The sequence below is a fragment of the Contarinia nasturtii genome, unplaced genomic scaffold (assembly GCF_009176525.2).
Source record: "Contarinia nasturtii isolate CC-2019 unplaced genomic scaffold, AAFC_CNas_1.1 Cnas_scaffold_993, whole genome shotgun sequence".
NCBI classification, from domain to species: Eukaryota; Metazoa; Arthropoda; class Insecta; order Diptera; family Cecidomyiidae; genus Contarinia; species Contarinia nasturtii.
This window is the reverse complement of record NW_022198340.1, coordinates 514,096-532,984: the sequence shown is the minus strand read 5'-3', so window position 1 is coordinate 532,984 and position 18,889 is coordinate 514,096. Positions and strand designations below refer to the sequence as shown.

Sequence of the window (18,889 nt, the reverse complement as noted above, 5' to 3'; positions counted from 1 at the left end):
CCAGGTTCAAAGAGCAAAAGAGGAGAACCAGAAGTAATTATATATCTTATTTGTTGTTATCTATCAGCAATTATTTTACGATGTTTTAAAATAAACAAATGTGACTTTCTGTTCTTCTTCATTGCAAGGCAAAGTATTTAGGATTCAATGTTTTCGATCATTATGGAGTTGATGAGTATCTGTCCGTTAATGGTATGAATGTCCTACGGAAATATCGTGGTCGTGGTATTGCAAAGGAATTGGTCTTGGAACTTGAAGATATTTGCGAAGAATATGGATTGCAAGTTGTGGCAGGCATTGTTTCAAATGAAACTGTTAATAAAATTGGAAATGAGCTTGGCTATGACACTCACTACGTGGAGAGGTTGGGATAGGCTTTTTTAAAATATTCTTTTTTTTTAATTGTTTTTATATGTTTTTAGCTATGCACATGATGATGTGATGTTGACTTTAAGATCAAAAAAATTTCAGCACAAGTAACTAGACAAGTAACATTATAATACTTCCCAATGATGACGCGGCTTAGTCATACGACCATTTTCATCACTTTTCCGCTTTGAATCGTTTATTGCTAATAACAAAAGAATGATAATAAATAAATTTTATTTCTGTGTAATTTTTCGTATGGTATACTTTATTCTCTGCTAATTGACATATTGTTGTTTTTCAATAAAAAGAATGAGAGTTGACGTCATTGATCATCAAAACTATAATGTTGAAAATGCGTCAATAACTAAACTATTCTAATAATAAAATACCACCTGTATTGTAAAAAATGAATATTCATCAGTCAGTTTTTATCAAGCGAATTGAATTTATTTTCTAAATTATTATCTGCAAGAAAAAAGAATCCCAAGCAACCAATTTGTAACGTTTTTCACCTTTTTTAACGTTGAAAAATGTAATGCTTTTGGTGGTCATTTTCGTGTCAATGTATTTTATTTACATCCAGTCAATGATATTTTTTCAAAGCAACAAATGAACACGGATCAGAATAATACAGAAGTGTATTAGAAGAGAAGAAACGTCAGCATTGTGTAATTCGAAACCAAATTATTGTTTATTTTTAATACATGGCGATTTTCGCTTTATCGAATGTATGGTGTATTTGTATTTTTCACTGAGTAAACACCCTGTGAAGTTTTACATTTCGGCTGGACTGCATACATCTTTGTAAAACTCCGCTTTTGTTGAACAGTTAGCCACAATGTATATAGCTCTATCACTCTCTTTCAATACTTCTTTAATAAGTCATACTGTGTATGCCTGAATGTTCTTGATTGTGTGCATACCAAATTCAAATCGATACTGAATATTGTCACATTTCGTTCACAATTTGACGTTTCACAGTAATTTTGCATACTCAAGAGACAAGTCGTGATCGTGTTTAGTTTTATTCATTTGGACAGTAAATTTCTTTCATATAATTCGAATTGTTGTGTGTGTTTGCAAAGAATACTGGATTATTCACACCAAATTTTGCGTTTGACTTTGTTTTATATTGCAAACAACAAAGCATTCACAAAACTCAACAGTAAATATTCCAAATCAACTGGAAATTCGTTCGGCGGTTTTGATGCGAGAAGATTTAATGCGGAAGAAAGATGACGTTCAACTTCGGTCATTGTGTAATTTGGATCGCATCGATTTTAAAATGTGCTTTGATTTTAGTTCCATTTGGAAAACCGATTTCTTTGTAGTGTTTTGTTTGTTTCGATTTAGTGTGCTGGTGTTTTTTTTTGCATCGTCATGTGTTTATGAATTTGCGTTCAACGGAGAATATGCGACGAATTTTGCGAAGCATTCAGAAAGAGAACATCGATATTGAATTGAATCGTTGCGGCGAAACAGTAGCTCCTATTTTTCTCCAAATAATACTGCAACATGAAGTTTTTTTCACACGGTTTATTTGTTGTAATACAACAAATAAACTATTCATAAAAAACTTTATGTTGCAGTATTATTTGGAGAAAAATAAGAGCTACTCTTTCGCCGCAACGATTCAATTAAACTATTGTTAATTTGTTTTTGTGCAGTGTTTTCCAATGGATTCGTTTGATCGTATAACATCAGAGTTATTGTTATATTAGATAAATCCCGTTTCGATTTTTGTCTTCGATATGAATTTTGCCGTCTATTTTCCGTTTGATTTTGTTTTCATTATTTAATATTGACAGAACATTCGGAAAGTACGAAGCAGCAAATTTTATTCTCACAATCAAATTCATCAATAAAAATTGTATAAAAGCAAAGCAAATATTGAGTAGTTCTTCAGAAACTATTCGAATTTTGATGAGGAAGAACATCACCATGAAGTCAACATAGTTCAGCGAATTTAAATCGAATACAATCACAAAACGACAATATCTGCATTCAATTTTGTGATAATTATCTCGTAATATTCGGAAAATTTTCAGTAATTGTGAATGATCGATTGAGCCATGAGTCGAACAAGATCAAAAGACGATCAATTAAACAGGTGAGCGGTGTTTTCCTTAATATTTATTCTGTTTTTTTTTTCTATTGTATTTTCGATGCAATTTCGCGATATTGTTTTGTGACCAGTTTTTTTTTTAAATAAGTGTATATGTTTTTCTTTGTTTTCGTTTCATTTATACAGTCCACCCGAAAGGAAAGACGACATTAAGAACCTAGTAGTCATAAAACAAGGCGTCAAGTCAATCATACGGGAAGAATATCGCGACAGAGTGATTCAGTTTTTGGATCATCGAAGCTACAAAATGACACTGATTTCGTCACTGGCATCATTATTGGCGTTGTACAAAATTCAAGAAGCCATCGATGATGGGAACCAACAATTTTTTGTACAAAACGGTAAAACATTTTTCATCGAGTGCTTTAACGGTGTTTTAGCCGATAAAGTCGACAGAGAGGAACTAATGTCGCCAGCTTTTCGTAACATTGTCGAGGCACACTTCGGTGTAGAGAATTTTAAATGGCCCGATAAAGAATGCCTGGGAAATGGTTTTAATTATTTCTACCAAGATCACATTCGAAATACTCAGACCAATCTCAACACTCATTGTCCAGAACATGTTGAATCGTTTTTTCAAATGAAACGGTGGTATTATAACATGAATATCAATGGCCATCAATACTATGGATCAAAATTCGACGTCATCGATATACGAAACGCAAAAGTGTACGCCACTAGTAACAAAGATCTGACACATGGTGATGAAGAGAGAACAAATAAGATGAACATTTTATTGTATGAACTGGAAAGAATCGGTTGGCAGTGTCAAAAAGTTCATAATGAACAATTGGTTCCGGTCACTGTCAATGAGTTCGTTAAGGACAATTGGTTCCAATCACTGTGAATGTTCGGTCAAATGCAACGCCAAATCGAAGTGTTTCATCAATATGCACAACAATGGCATGCATTCCGTCGCGATGGATTGATAACGAACAATCGACCGCCAAAAGTGAACAATTTCGCACTTGTCCCGTTATGCCGATTCCAACTAAAAAACGTTCGATTGGATGTGAAAGATATGTATTATTTGGCGAACACTGTACTAGGAGTGGTGCGCAGTTCTCGAAATCCGCTGACCAATCGAATGAACAAATACACACTGGACTATTACATGTACGGCCATAGAGATGAATTGTGGAATTTGGTTTTCAACATGGACAAAATCAAACAGATCGGCAAGCAGAAGCAATTTAACTTCCAAATCGTCACCAATAGTGTTTGCGTGTCAATATTGTACGAGAAGCCAGCGAAGGCTTGGGTGGGGCTTGGGTGGAAAATTCGGAGCAGGCCACATTTAACAACATGACATATGCTAGTGCCATCGATCCGAACGAGAAAACGTGGGTGGCCGTTGTGCGCCGCCATATCAAGTCAAACATTGAGGTAAGTTAAGTTTGTTATTACAATGTTTTTTTTTGAAACGTGATTGAAATTTGACGTTATTATTTAACAGGAAAACATTAAAATATCCAATCCACGATTTCATTGGCAAACCGAGCAGAAGAAGAGAGATCGGAAGGCTGATCGGTTGACCTGGTGGTTTGTTGAAGAAGAACAAATGGATTTCAAGTCGTACCCAGTGATACCATCACCGCGTGGATCAACGTGGAAATCGTACATTCAGCATCGCATCAAAATGCTACGAATGGGAATGCAAGCATATGCGACTCGAAAATATGCACGAATGGATCTCGATCATCACATCAAGGCTACCAAAACAAGTGATAAAGTTGCCATGCGGATAACGAAGAACAAACCGTCTTGGATTTGGATTGGTGCTGGAGAAATGGCACCAAATCAGCCATGGGGCATAAAGAAGCGGAAAAGATGCCCGGGAACGCGTAAATTGGCAATCAGTTTCAAGAAACAAGAACACACAAAGGTCAGTTTTCAAGATGAATGGGGTACATCAATAACGTGTGCCAATTGTCACGAGCGATTTCCAAGAGAAACCAAAAATCATCGATTCAAAATTTGTCGAAATTGCATACCAAAACCGATTGTTGGACTACCACCGATAATTGTGACAAATTTGAGCAGACAAGAGCTTAAGAAAGAGCGAATTGTAGAGAGAGCAATCAATCCAGATCGTGAGAACATCGAGCGTTTAGTGCCAAAGATAAAAGTTATCTTCAAAACTTGGTCATTAACTCGAGAATACCATGAATTGGGTGATGCTGCACCAGAAGACATGATTGAGCACGTAGTCATTTGGCACCGTGACATTGTTACCGCAAAGAATATTTTATTCAAAGGTATGTGCATAATTGTATATTGTATTAATATTATTATAAATTGAGAATAGAGAGCAGAGCGTTAGGTGTTCAGTGTTCATATTAATTGATTAATGTTTTGAGTTTGTTTCTGATTTTATAGGAATGTGTCGTCTTTTCGGCATACCATTGCCCGATTCGTTGAAGATACCTGACAATCCACACCATGCGAACAATGTCAACTGATAGCAGCATAAGAAGAATATTTTAACAATTTTGTTAGTTACTAGGCGTGAATAGTTTAAATCCAAGGATTGCTATTGTACCCTTGACCGCAGTACGGGTCCCTATTTAGGGCTGTGCGGAATATAAAAGAACCCGTAGGTGAGTACTTTATTGAATTGATAGTTTATTTTTGCATTCAATCTAACTGAATTGTTTTTTTCTTTTTTTTCCTTTCCATTTTTACGGTAAAATTGACTGAAACTACACACAAATCCAACTCCAATATTGACCGTCAACATATGCCCGATAATGGATGAATTTGTGCCAACAATTGTTCCTATTAATAGAAGATGTTGAAAATAATATTTTTCATTTTTGTATTCATTGGACTATTTTTTGTCTATAACCGAAGCAGTTTCATACGATCCGGATAAAATTTGGTGCATATTTAACAAGACAAAATGAGAAAGCAAATGAAATGGTCGAATATCAAATTCGAAATATACCCAACACACGATTTGAAGAGGCATTGTCTTTAATGGATCAATTTCTTGAAGATGAACCACTAAACAAAGCTATGGGTAAACAATTCATTCAAGCATATACATTTGATATATCTCATACAAAAAAAATTAAATATAGTCATACCTGTTACTGCAATCAGTATAAAATCAAATAGAAAGTAAGAAGTTGGCGTTGCCATATTATATATTGGCAGAAAGATGGGTTCAAAGAGTAAAAGAGGCAAACCAACGGTAATATTTGTCTATTCCGACCCTTCACAAAGCTGAATTTAAAAATACAAAATATATACAAATCCTATTTTAATAGGATATATCTCAGAGACTATTGGGTTTTTATTTATTTACATATTATGGAGTTGAAGAGTATTTGGCTAGCGATGGTATGCATTTTTTTGATCTAGTTAAGATGCTGATCATAATGGTAGTACATGATTCGCCACGTGGCGGAATATACTGTCAAAAAACATCATTTTCATTCTTCAAAAAAGCGATTCTCTTTAGGTGTGCTTGTTTTACGGGATTATCGTGGTCTTGGCATTGCAAAGAAGCTTTTCAAGGTATCTGAAGATATTTGTGCGGAATATGAATTGGAAGTGGCCGCAAGATTGATTACATCCGATGCAATAAATAAAATTGTCACTATTCTCGGATTTGACCTTATCAAAAGCGAAAGGTAGTGATTAGAATTAAACTATCATCTTCCATTGATTTTCAGCTCCGTTCCTGGTGTAACAGATTGAGATCAATCGAATATAAGCAAAAATAGCATTATAATATGAAATTTGAATGAAAACAAATACTTTATTTTTCTTCTGCCTAATGCCTATTTTATAATGAAACACTTTCGTTATACGTCATGTGTATAATAACACGTGTATATGAAACGGCAAAGAGTTGATAAATTAAAATATTATGAATTTGCAATAAAATTCCACACATTGAGTTTTGTATAAATGAAACAGCTTTCCGTTGCTGATTATCAGTTGTTTCTTGAACTTGTGTGGATTCATTTTACAAATAATTTTTTTTTTCATAGATAAACCTAGTTGTAAAACTATCTAGTTGTAAAAATGTTCAAGAGCAATTTTATTATTTTTATATTCATCGCACTTTCGGTATTAAATACAACCAGTGCAAAACCTAAAGCTGATAAAGGCAAAGGTGTTGCCTCAAGTTCATATGATACTGAAAAAATTTGGAGCAAATTTAACGCAACAAACAGGAAAGGCAATAAAATGGTCGAATATCAAATTCGAAATATACCTAGCACACGATTTGAAGAGGCATTGTCTTTGATGGATCAATTTATGGAAGATGAACCAATCAATGATGATGAAGGTATCTATTGACTCTTATAAATGTGTTTTTTTTTTTGTTAAATATAAATATAAAATACATTAATTTGTATAGGTGAAAGTTATTTCCAAGTGAAAAATGAAAACCATTGGAGATCAGTTCTGAATAATAAAATGTCGGTGGCCTGTTTTGATGATGAGGATAAAATGGTTGGCCTAGCCTTATTACATATAGGCAGAAAAAAGGGTTCGAAAAACAAAAGAGGCAGACCAGTGGTAGACACACATTTTATTTGTTATCAATGACAGTTTGGCCTTTTGAATAAGTCTGTTTTAAATTATTTCAAGGATATAACTTTGGATCTATTGAATGTTGATATTTTCACACTGTATGGAGTTGAGGAATATTTGGGCAACGATGGTTTAATTGTTTCGCGAAAATATCGACGCCGTGGAATTGCAAGGCAGTTTCTCATGATAGGTAACTTGGAAAAAAAAAATAATAATTTTATTTTCATTTAATATCCAAATCATTTTATTAGGAAAAGACATTTGTGCGGAATATGGATTAGAAGCAGCAGCAACTGTTGTTACATCTGATACTGTAAATAAAATTGCCACTGATCTTGGATTTCAACTTAATACAAGCATTAAGTACAGATATTAACCACCTTCTGCTATATAATTTACTTATTTGTTGAATTTATTTTTAGCTATGACGATGATTTGACAATAACATTGAGATCAATAAAATTTGAACACAAATAGCATCGATCCGTCAAGATAGTTTGTAATTGAGAAAAATTATGGCATCACATCTATTGATACCATAGTGATTCATACCATTATTATTTTTTATTATTTGCCTATTTATTCAATTATTTATTTTATTTTATTTTATTTTATTATTTATTTATTTATTTATTCTTATTTTGTTACTTTTTTATCATTTTTAATTTATTTTATTTCCAAAATATATTTAAGATAATATTAAGTATTTCCTCTAATTCTCCTGAATTAGACCGGTTTTGCCATGGTTTTCCGGATCCAATATCGGTATTTATAGTAACTCGTAAATACCCTCCTTCCTCTATATTGTATCTCTTTTTGAAAGTCGCACCATGGGCGGAATTTATACCTTGGGCACATAGCCAGCATGTGTCTAGTTCACTAGACTCACACAATGGTATAAATTTAAGATTGGTAATAAATAAAATAAAATAAATAAAAATTCACCTACATCTCAATCTATAAACCGTGTGATTTCGATATTTTGAGCCAAATTTTTGAAATAAAAAATATTGAATACACTGTACTTGCCTTTTTTATTTATTTATTGTACGGAGAAAACTGAAGTGAAGCACAAACAGATGTGGACATTATTAAAAGTTCATACGATCCGTGTTTGCTTTTGCGATGAGTAAGTTTTTGAGATGACCGTACAATATGGTAAGATACTTGTGGTGTCCGTTCAAGGTCGGTTGTTTCAATTTTTACATTTTTCAACCCGGAAAGAATAAATGGAACAGCACATCTACACATAGATGACCTTAAGATGACCTTCCAAATGTCAAGGTAACGAAAATCAAATCACTGTGTGAAATGTACTTATGCATTTTATATTTGTTAGAATGCAGGCTTGTTTCGGAAATTTATTCGGAGGTGATCCAGCCGAAGGTGTGTCATCGAATAATTTATTATCGCTCTAACAATATAATTGAATACATTTTTCATCCATTCCAGTTATCAATCAATTTTTAAATGAAAATTGGCAAGACATATTCAATGTCATTAAGGAGTCAATCTTTTACGTATTTTCTCTAATAATTCAAATGTCTACACAATAGCCTCGTATATTCGAATATAATATATCTTTTGAAGAATACAAACAAATTTAAATCGAATTGAGTTGATTGAGATATTAGGTATCAGCGAAAAATGATAAAAAAAATAGCGAATTGCATTCTTACATCAAGTGATTAAACGAACGTATGTACAATGTAAGTAATGCAATGAGATAATAATTCAGATTCAATCAAATATTCTGCAATGATGAATTTATAAATAAATTTACACTAATTACACACAATTATGCTTTGTTAAAAAGAAAATTCCAAATAGCTAACATCAGAATATTTGTTTTAGAATATATTTTGCGTTTAATTTTCGTAATTTTGTTTCATTCTTTCTCGCACGCGAAATATTAATGATATGCTCGAATTAAATGTATTTGAAAGAGATATAAAAATTTACTTGTTTTACAAGTATGCAGATCAAACTGCAATTTTCTACAATTAACATTTATAAACGAGTTTAAGTTTAGAAACGCAATCAGTAAGTCGTATGATTTGTAAACGCCAACACGGCTGTAGAAAAGATAAAATCTAATTAAAATTGGTTTATTTTAAGAAACTTTTCAGTTTATTTCGATCATTTTTAGTTTATTTGGAAGAGAAATTTCGTTAAAATCGATATAAAAAAAGTTGGTACGCATTTAAAAGTAAATGTTGATTTTTCATTAGCGTTTCTGTTTATTTACAAGATATTTAAATTCATAATTTGACATTGTGCAGTAGCCATGAAGGTTATACAAGCTGTTTTTTTCATGCTGTGCAGTGGCGCTTTTGCAGTAAAATTTCGTGAGTTGTGCAAGTATTTATACGCACCAAAGAACCTAATACATTTTTTAATTTGAAAGCTACTGATATCCCAAAGTGCAAGAAAGGTGATTCGGAATGTATGATAAAATCGGCTAACATTGTGATGAACATCTACGCAAAAGGTGTGTACTATAGTGTGTTTCAAGTGAAAATACGAACATATTTCATTGTTTGTTTTTAAGGCGGTGAAAGAGGTATCGCTTTACTCCCACTGGACCCTTTGGATATCCCCAAAATAAATATTGAACAGGGTGAAGAGTCACCTGTGAATGTGGTTTTAAAATTCAGGTTGATAGTCAAATATTCGTATTCATATTTTCGCTAGAATTTTCAATTGTTGTTCTTTTTCACAGCAATAACACAATTACCGGTTTGAAAGATTTCACTTTTTACAAAATCGAGTAAATATAAGTGCATCACTTTAAATTAAATCTTAATAATATAAACCATTTTACACAGAGGATTTAACGATAAACCAGAAGGAAAATATGAGATTCGACTGAAAGGGCCTCGCCTTGAGCTGGTAATATACAAAAATTTGCTCACATATTGAAAAACAAAAAAATTAAAACAAAATGCGGAACTGTGTGTCCGAATAATCCGGAATAATCAAAGTGTAACTTTATGGTTTTCAAGAATAAATATTTATTTTTGAAATTTCTTGTTCTCTACGTTCACAAAAACAGGTCGGACCTTATTCGATCCAAGGAAGAATTTTAATTTTGCCAATAAGGTGAGGAAATTAAATTTACCATGAAATATAAAATCATTTTTTAACCACTTTAATTTATAAAATCAGCGGAATCGGACAGTCAAACATAACAGTCGGTGAGAAAACTCAGTTCCAGGTTTTTTTTATCATTTCAAAAGAAATATTTTACGTCAACTTTATGCACTTTTTGTTCTAGTGGATCCCGATTTCTTAGTTCGTTTCAATGGGAAGACAGTAACCAAAAATGGAAAGACCTATTTAAAACCCGAAAATACCAAACTTTCTTTCACGCTCACCAAAATGAGTTTATATTTGAGTAATTTTCATTAAACAAACTTTCAACTTTTTACTTTTTTTAATGGTATACATTTGTTTACTAGGCAATTTATATAATGGCGATAAGGCGCTCGGCGTGAGTTGAAAACTTAAATGAATGATTCCGTTTTTTATTTAGTTTTATCGGTGATTTTTATAATCCAAAAATAGGACAACACCAATTTGTTTCTGAATGAAAATTGGCAGGAAGTTTGGCCCGAGATTAAGAAATCAGTTTTTTTGGCCTTTGGACAAATCGTTGACAATATATTGTCGAATATTTTCACAAGAGTTCCGTACGATGATCTCTTTGATAATTCAGGAAAAAGTCCCTGAATCACGATCAGTTGTTTCAACAAGAAAACTTCATTTTAGCTTATGACTTCGATAATAATATAAGTATTTCTAAATCATACTAATATCACATTTCGGGAGAACATTTTTCTGTTTTTTTTTTTCTGCTCATTGTGTTTATCATAATAAAGAGCTATAAAATTAAACAACCTTTTTATCTTTTACATTCATTGTAAGTAAAATATACTTGAAAATCGAGGTAAGATCTTTTTTGTCCATTAAATAGACGTTTAAACTAGAAAAACTGTCAACAGCTCGTGTGTGATATTTTCTGTACTAGTTTTCTCAGCTTGATGTAGAACTATTTGCTTTTCAAATGAAAAAAATATTTATCTATTGAAAATAGCGATAGGAGAGAATGAACAAAAGCATATACTCTCCAATCGTTATATTCAATAGATATAATGTGCATTGTTATTAGTCTAAAATGAATTGAATTTATGATAATTACCTTTTTTTTCGTTGGAACTTCAACACTTGTCTTTCATCAATTTCAATGACAAACACAACTAGCACACGTGACATCTTGTGAAAAAAAACTCACTATATCATTACTAACGACCAATTAAAATCTGACAAATAAAAAATAAAATAAAATTAAAATATAAGCAATAGTGTAGTGATTACTTTGCGCCGAATACTCTTACAATGATTCCGGTCTGTATACTTCATGCGTCACAATATATGGGAGCTATTTTACAATGTAGTAGTTCGAATAGTCCGAATTACATAAAATTTGAGTTGTTGATTGCAGTGAACTTTTTGTTTATTTATTAGCGTTCAGCAGTTGCAAGAGCAACGGAATACAACCGGTTTTTTCATCATGCCTAAACCTAGGTGTTCGACACCAATGAGCCTTCTACTAAGATTTTTTTTTGTATTACAGTAAAAAAAAAACTTTTTTCCAATTTTTTTTTATTAAATCTTGTGAGAAGTCATTCTCGCGCAATTAAATTAAAAACTCTTTTTATAACAAGAGAGTTTTTACTGTGAATAAATACAAGAGAAGAGCTTCTTGCTTTGAGAACAAACTGACCAAATTACGTTTTTTTTGTATTTCATTTGTTTTCTTATGCGTCTCTCTTCTGAATCTCATTTTTTCAATTGTATGCGCAGTAATAGTTGAACATAACGATGCCGAAAGTGACTGAACAACTTGTCATTAAAACGTGATTCATACTTTTTTGCATTAATGCTTACATAGTCTCGTGCTTTGTTTGGTTCAAGTTGCTTTGACCGTTTCCATTGACTGAATTCGTAAGTTCAAGTTTATTTGTACATAATATATCATTATCACGCTTACACCTCGAAAGCATTGTGGAAGTGGTTACAGCTTATGTATATGTGAAGTTTTTTTTTTACACAGAAGTTTAACGTCCGATCAATCTCTCTCAGTGGTCATCATATATATGATGATGTTTGTTGTTTTTGTATATGAATGAGTTTGTTGAATTCTTCTACACGTATGTCTGCTAATTTGCTCGAATCCTTGAAAATTATATTTAAGTTAAAAAAATCATGATTACAAGAATAGTATGATTTTGTCGAACTTATCGAATGGTTCAATATCTGTGTATGTAATAAGAATTTCCAACCTTTAGTTCATATGTAATAAAAAAAAACAATTATTTTTTTCGTGTTGTTATCAAGTGTTTAGTAAAATTATTTATCATCAGAATGAATAAAAAAATTATTTTTTCAATATTCGTATGTTTAATCGTCGGTATATTTAGTTTTAAATTTCGTAAGTCTCATTTCATCAATCGAAATTATTGAAATATTACTAAAAATGTTTGAATATATAAATTCTGTGAACTGATGCTTTGATCAGTTGTTTAGATCATTTAAAAGAACATTGAAGTAGGTAAAATATTGAATTTTATTCTAATTGCGTGGCTATTCTTGTAAGCTAATTTAGTAATTTTGACCGTTTTGTGATTGGTACTCAAGAGCAAAGTGTGAAAAATTCACAAGAATCGAAATTGATGCATACGTAAGAATTTTTCGAAAGTATTGCTATTTTTTCTAAAGTTGGTGTTGTTTTGTGTATTTCTTTGGCGACTTCATTGATACAAAACAAATTTTGTCATATTAACACATTTTTTATTAATTATTATATTTGACGGGATGTGTGTCGATGCAAAGTTCGTCTGGACCTATTTTTGTATGAATAATCATTTTTTCGGCTGGATGCGTTTTTAGTTAAGTGATAGATTCATTCTGTTGGCGTATTAGGCTTCTGCATTTCAAGTTTCAGTCTGAGTCAGTTAATTATCTTGGAGAATTGATTTAATTAGTATTCTATTAAAGAGTGAAGTGTTCTTCGAAACTCTGAAACAAAGTACTCAGAAACAAAACCGGTCGCTCATTTAAATTTAATAATTTAATGTGATGACGCTGACGAATTCTAATTTTGACTCATTTAATAATAAACATATTTGCAAAGAAAAAGAATAAAAGAAACTCATTAAAGGACTAAAATTTGAAAAATTATTGATTTCAAAGGTTAAAGTTGTTAATTTGTTTCGGAGAAATAAAAATAAATCGTTTATTCGTGTGTTTATTATTTTTTTCAGCTACTGATATTCCAAGATGTTCTGCAGGCGATACAAAATGTATAGTTGACGTTTCGAACGAATTTATTGAACTGAACGGAAAAAGTATAATTTTTTTCTTCATTCTTTTATTGTTCATTTAAATTAATTAACCAATTATTCAAAAGAGGGCCACAAAGGACTTGGGCTGATCCAAATTGATCCATTACATATACCTTCAATTGGAATTAAACAGGGTGAAAAGAGTCCAGTGAACATCGCTCTCGACTTCAAAGATGTCGATTTAATTGGTTTATCGAATTGTCGATTCACAAAAATCAGGTCATTTTTTACGATATATATACCATAGGTCCTCACGCATGAAAATTAAAACCCTAGCAAATTAAAAAAGTCTCTCGGCAAAACCCTAGCGAAAAGAGATTTTTTCATTCCACAAATCAAAATCGAATACGGAAGGGGGAGGTGCGTTGGAGTATTTGACTCAAAAACACCTAGCAAATCGAAAGATTTTTTTAAAAATTTGCTGGGGGAATAAATACAACCTGATGAGAACCTATGTTCAAAGATCATTTATTCTATTTCATTAGCGGATTTCAAAGAAATCCAACTGGAAAATATGAACTTGTTGTAAAGGGACCAGCACTTTATCTAGTTGGCCCTTACAAAATTGCGGGTCGAGTTTTGATTTTGCCAGTGAACGGAGAAGGTCGCTCGAACATAACTTTGGGTAATTATTGAACTTAAAATTCGGATATTCAAGTTGACGAGCCAAAAATGTACTTCACGTTTCATAATATAGTTGATCCCGAACTGATTTTCACATTCGACGGCAAGGCTGCTAAGCGTGGCAATCATGAACATTTGGATATCGAAAACGCAAATTTGATATTTAAAGTGTCTAGGTGGGTGATCCTTTGTTTTATTCTTTACAAATTTAAATCATTTTTATCTCTCTATATTCTCAGGTTAATCTTTGATTTCCGACATTTGTATAATGGCGATCAACTTCTTGGTGACGCTACTAATCGATTTTTGAATGAAAACTGGAATGATATTTTCAAAGAAATTAGCGAGAATATTTTTGACGCATTTACTTTGATTGCAGAATCTACTTTAAAAAATATATTCAACAAAGTACCATACAATGATCTCTTTGCTGATTCGGGAAAAAAGTCCTAGATTTCAATGTGCAAGATATTTCACCATTGTCATTTATTTGATGATAAATAATAATAATAATATTTTATATAATATAAACATTAGATAGTTTGAAAAAGAACAAAAGAAATATAATCCATTTATGATTCAATCAATTTTGCTTAGAATTCAATTTGATATTATTAAAAGAAATATTAAATCAACTCATATTGTTTCTGTTTTAAAAATTCGCACAAGTACTTCAAATGCCAAATAAGAACTTTGAAAACAACGATTGGTAGCATGGATGATTTGATGCTATATCATCTGGGGGGTGAAACGGCACGTGTATAGATAAATTAATGTAATTTTCTACGCAATTAAAAAAAATCTTTATCAGCACATTATGGCATGATATCTCCTGATACTATACTGTTCCGCCCATCGATCATGTGGTGTTGTCATGAGTTAGGTTTCAATTTTTCATATAAAATATTGAGATCAAATTCTGTATCCAACCTGCCGTGTATTTATCACATTTTTGGCAGCTTACAATATTCAAATAATCTGAAACACGTTTTGAATTTTCTCTATATAAAGTATATCTCGGTTGAAGATATTCCAGTAAGTATCTACAACTCAATTGGAATCAATTTCCACATTTCTAACTAACATTTTGAAGTTCGAATTTTTGAAACAAAAAATGTTGAATAGATTACTTATCACTGTTATATTCATTGAAATTTATGTTCATTGTAATGTATCGATTAAAACTAAATCTGAAGTTGATTCTCAAAAATACGATCCGTATAAAATTTGGAGCAGATTTAATGCAACAAACGCAAATGGAAGTGAAGTGGTCGAATATCAAATTCGAAACATACCTAACACGCGATTTGAAGAGGCAATGCATTTGATGCAACAGTTTCTTGAAGACGAAGCACTTAATAAAATTCTTGGTATGCGCTAATTCTTTCTTTCTTAACGAAAAAATATAAAATTAAAAAAAAATCGTTGTGTAGATATAACTATAACCAATCATCACATTCAAAGAAGTAGAGAGTATTGGAAATTACTTCTACACAAAAATATGTCAGTGGGATGCTTTGATGATGATGATAAGATGGCCGGTGTTGTCTTAATGTATATTGGCAAAAGGATAGGTTCGAAAAGCAAGAGAGGCAAGATAACGGTAAGAAAAATGTTTAAAATTGACACAATTTCAATTCCTCAATTGAATTCACATCACTCGCTTCTTTTAAAAAACACTTGTTCGTTAAATTTCAAGCAAATATCTATGGATCTAATGGATGTTGATATTTTCGAAATTTATCGAGTCGATGAATATTTGGCGAATAAAGGAGTGGTGGTTCAACGGGAATATCGCCGTCGTGGCATTGCAAAGCAGCTTCTCGTGATAACTAAAGATATTTGTGCCGAATATAGATTAGAAGTGGCAGCCAGCGTCATTACATCTCCTACTATTGACAAAATTGCCGCTGATCTAGGATTCCAGCTTGATGTAAGCGACAGGTAATGATGATTATATCCAACTATCTTCTCATATACCATCATATACATTTACTAATCATTATTAATATAAATGTTCATAATTTGAATCCTTTTTTAGGCTGTCGGATGATTTGATAGTAAATTTGAGATCTATTAAATATAAGCATAAGTAGTATTCAAATGAACAACATCTAGAATATTGTAGTAGAACTTTCGAAAATATTAAAGCAGTTTGCAAACAAAGCATCGTGGGGTATAACATTTTTTTATCTCTAAAGAATTTATGGAGTGAATGTAATAATGAAGCTAATATACGCTAAAGATGTCAACTGATGTCAACGAACGTGTTCGTAGAAAAATATTTGTTCGTATAAAAAAAAATTAAAAAATGTTGGCACTACAAACGAACGTGATCCTTCCAAATTGGAAGTTAAAATATATGGAGAATCGGTGAAAATAACTTCGCTTGACAATTGGCTGTAGTTAAAGTACATTATTATTTTGAATTTGCAAAAGTGGCAACCTTATATGAAACTCTCGGAGACTCGGTTTAGAGCACAAAAAGTAAAAAAAAATATATATATTTCAAAGTAATCTTTTTTATTTTAAAATCAACTGAATTTTCTTTGCATATCAACTACTACTGAAGTAATCATAGTTTGGTTCCGGGTAATCAAACTGAGAGGAATATGGATTGGAAATAGATTTGATGAACTTAATATCTGTCGGTTTTTTTCTCCATTCAGCTATTGCCTTTGGTTTCTGTGCATCTGTCAACCATGAAACCAGGGCTGGCTCCTGAGCTCCCTGATTACGAATTTCTTCCGTGATAATTTCATACATACGATCGTAATCAATTGGTGGAGCTGTACCACATATATGCATAATAATTTTAAATAAAATTCAATTTTTATCAATTTTAATTTTTCGTTCATTTTTTTTAAATTTTACCATTATCGATAGATTTTTGAAATTCCAGAAGTACTCTTTTCAATCCGCTTCTTTTAAGGTCCTTAATTTTCTGTCAGTCAGAGATATGTATGTTGATTACTATATTAAATGATTCAAATAGTTAAAGATTTACTCACGAATTCTATATTCAAGGAAAGATGTAGTTCGACTAAAAATTTGTGCCAGTCATATTTTCTGCAATCGTCATCATCATCAGTGGAGACTTTCGTGGCCATATTGAAATCTGAATTGCACAGAGTTTTATTAATATTTCAAAAAATTCAATTTTTAAGTTGAAAAATAGAAATTGATTACCAATTACGAAGCCTTTGTTGCCACGAAACATAATATTGCGAAGGTGGCTGTCACAGTGACAAACGCCACGGCTATGTATATATTTTGATATTCTCACCTTCATAGAATTATTGAAACCAAATATAATATACAATATAATGATCTGTTTTAAAATTCTACTTACATATTCTCGGCATATTATTAAAATGTCAATATCTCTCAAAGTGGAACCACTCTTTCTACATTTTTTTACTATTTCGTTGAACTTTGCATCGAGTGGTGTAATGGCAATCATACTGCAATCTTCCCATTTACCATAATACTGAACGGCTGGAATTCCATAGTTCTCTACTGTTGAATTGTCAATTGCACCCAGATACGTATAAATCTCATATTCATTCTCAATTTCATTTTCAACCGTTGGTGCAAATTTCATGGCAACAGTTTTATTACTTCCAATTAATTCACCTGCATAATTCAATTTATAAAAAATTTAGCTTAAAAATATGTCTTCTTAAACAAATTCTTACCCAGATAAGTGACACCGACGCCGCCTTTGCCAAGAAATTTTGATGGTTTAAAGATATCATTGATAGTTCTGCCTGTTCTCAATATTTTGTCAAGTCTTTCATCCAGCCTTTCGAATTTTACACCGGAGTCGAACGAATCAAAATTCGAAGATTGCAAACTAGCACGAACATTGGGAATATTGTCCAAAACTAGCTGTTTGCCCAGATTTTTCCGTTGTCCCAAAGATTTTTGAACATTTGTGTTCGGCGGGCGGATCTTGTTTTGGTGAGACGGTAGGACAATCTTTTTCGCAATGCCACCTTTACTATAACTCATACTTCCAGTGTTGCTACCACTGTGAATCTATTGAATTGGTTGGATAATTGAAAGCCATATTTTCTTTAGTTTTTATTGATTGATATAGAGTGCATACTACTATTCCTTTTTACTTACAATCAAAGGCAATAGTGCCACATAGAAAGAAATTAATATTATCGCTTTCATTTGTGAAGTTCACAATGATACGGAGAGTTTAAAATAAATATAAATACTGATTAAAACGCATTATTCAGCTTTAATTTTATACTCTCGTATTAAAACATCAGCAAAAAATAAAACATTCATGTAATTCATTGTCAAAGAAAAAAGATTCCAATTATTTGTAAAATAAACAAACGCTATGTTGCTTTCTCTTTCTGTTTGAAAATAATTATTTTTATTATTTTATAATCGACTCTAAGATTGTTTCCGCAAAATGAAATATATACGGCAGAGTTGAATTTTTCAGAGAGACACTAGGGGGAAAAAGAATATAAACAAATATATATGAATATGCCACCACTATATTCCAATATACTTAACAAAATACTCTAGCTATTAGAGTATTACTCTAGTTACTTAAACGACTCATTGTAAAAATATTATTGAAAAGAAAATGTTTTAATGAAAAACCGAAAAAATGTTTCAATATTATATATTTTTACAATTTGTACTCTAGCAAGTACTTGTACTCTAGTATTTACAAGAGTATTTTGTATAATATATTGGAATATATTGGTGGCATATTTGAAAAAAGTGGTTTCATATTCGTATACGAATATAAACCAATGTGTCGCAAATATTTGTCAATAAATTG

General features: G+C 31.7%; 5 protein-coding genes across 9 annotated transcripts; 4 read left to right on the top strand and 1 right to left on the bottom strand.

The window, feature by feature from the left end:
* The first annotated feature begins 6,428 nt into the window (after positions 1-6,428).
* Positions 6,429-8,069, top strand: LOC116343350. Its single transcript, XM_031771368.1, has 5 exons — positions 6,429-6,797; positions 6,870-7,030; positions 7,103-7,235; positions 7,297-7,408; positions 7,468-8,069. The coding sequence occupies exons 1-5, from the start codon at positions 6,530-6,532 to the stop codon at positions 7,520-7,522; spliced, it is 729 nt and encodes a 242-aa protein (XP_031627228.1). The 5' UTR covers positions 6,429-6,529; the 3' UTR covers positions 7,523-8,069.
* A 1,031-nt stretch (positions 8,070-9,100) lies between these two features.
* On the top strand, positions 9,101-10,944 carry LOC116343349 (protein takeout-like). 5 transcript variants are annotated; one of them, XM_031771367.1, is made up of 11 exons: positions 9,101-9,236; positions 9,328-9,393; positions 9,453-9,536; positions 9,597-9,702; positions 9,768-9,815; positions 9,874-9,937; positions 10,101-10,147; positions 10,214-10,242; positions 10,323-10,442; positions 10,507-10,538; positions 10,613-10,944. In XM_031771367.1, exons 2-11 carry the CDS (start codon positions 9,333-9,335, stop codon positions 10,775-10,777), a joined length of 756 nt encoding a protein of 251 aa, XP_031627227.1. In that variant the 5' UTR covers positions 9,101-9,236; positions 9,328-9,332; the 3' UTR covers positions 10,778-10,944. The 5 variants fall into 5 exon arrangements, with proteins under 5 accessions (XP_031627227.1, XP_031627224.1, XP_031627226.1 ...); XM_031771364.1 differs by having other exon boundaries at positions 9,297-9,393; XM_031771366.1 differs by having other exon boundaries at positions 9,101-9,240; positions 9,331-9,393.
* A 1,402-nt stretch (positions 10,945-12,346) lies between these two features.
* LOC116343348 (protein takeout-like) lies at positions 12,347-14,570 on the top strand. The gene is made up of 6 exons (XM_031771362.1): positions 12,347-12,539; positions 13,372-13,455; positions 13,518-13,671; positions 13,938-14,077; positions 14,150-14,252; positions 14,316-14,570. The coding sequence occupies exons 1-6, from the start codon at positions 12,473-12,475 to the stop codon at positions 14,527-14,529; spliced, it is 762 nt and encodes a 253-aa protein (XP_031627222.1). The 5' UTR covers positions 12,347-12,472; the 3' UTR covers positions 14,530-14,570.
* A 555-nt stretch (positions 14,571-15,125) lies between these two features.
* Positions 15,126-16,243, top strand: LOC116343351. Its single transcript, XM_031771369.1, has 4 exons — positions 15,126-15,446; positions 15,510-15,679; positions 15,776-16,020; positions 16,118-16,243. Exons 1-4 carry the CDS (start codon positions 15,191-15,193, stop codon positions 16,170-16,172), a joined length of 726 nt encoding a protein of 241 aa, XP_031627229.1. The 5' UTR covers positions 15,126-15,190; the 3' UTR covers positions 16,173-16,243.
* A 335-nt stretch (positions 16,244-16,578) lies between these two features.
* On the bottom strand, positions 16,579-18,303 carry LOC116343347. Its single transcript, XM_031771361.1, has 7 exons — positions 18,208-18,303; positions 17,775-18,117; positions 17,429-17,712; positions 17,266-17,362; positions 17,088-17,194; positions 16,951-17,020; positions 16,579-16,865 (listed from the first exon to the last, which is right to left on the bottom strand). The coding sequence occupies exons 1-7, from the start codon at positions 18,256-18,258 to the stop codon at positions 16,633-16,635; spliced, it is 1,185 nt and encodes a 394-aa protein (XP_031627221.1). The 5' UTR covers positions 18,259-18,303; the 3' UTR covers positions 16,579-16,632.
* Between the last annotated feature and the right edge of the window lie 586 nt (positions 18,304-18,889).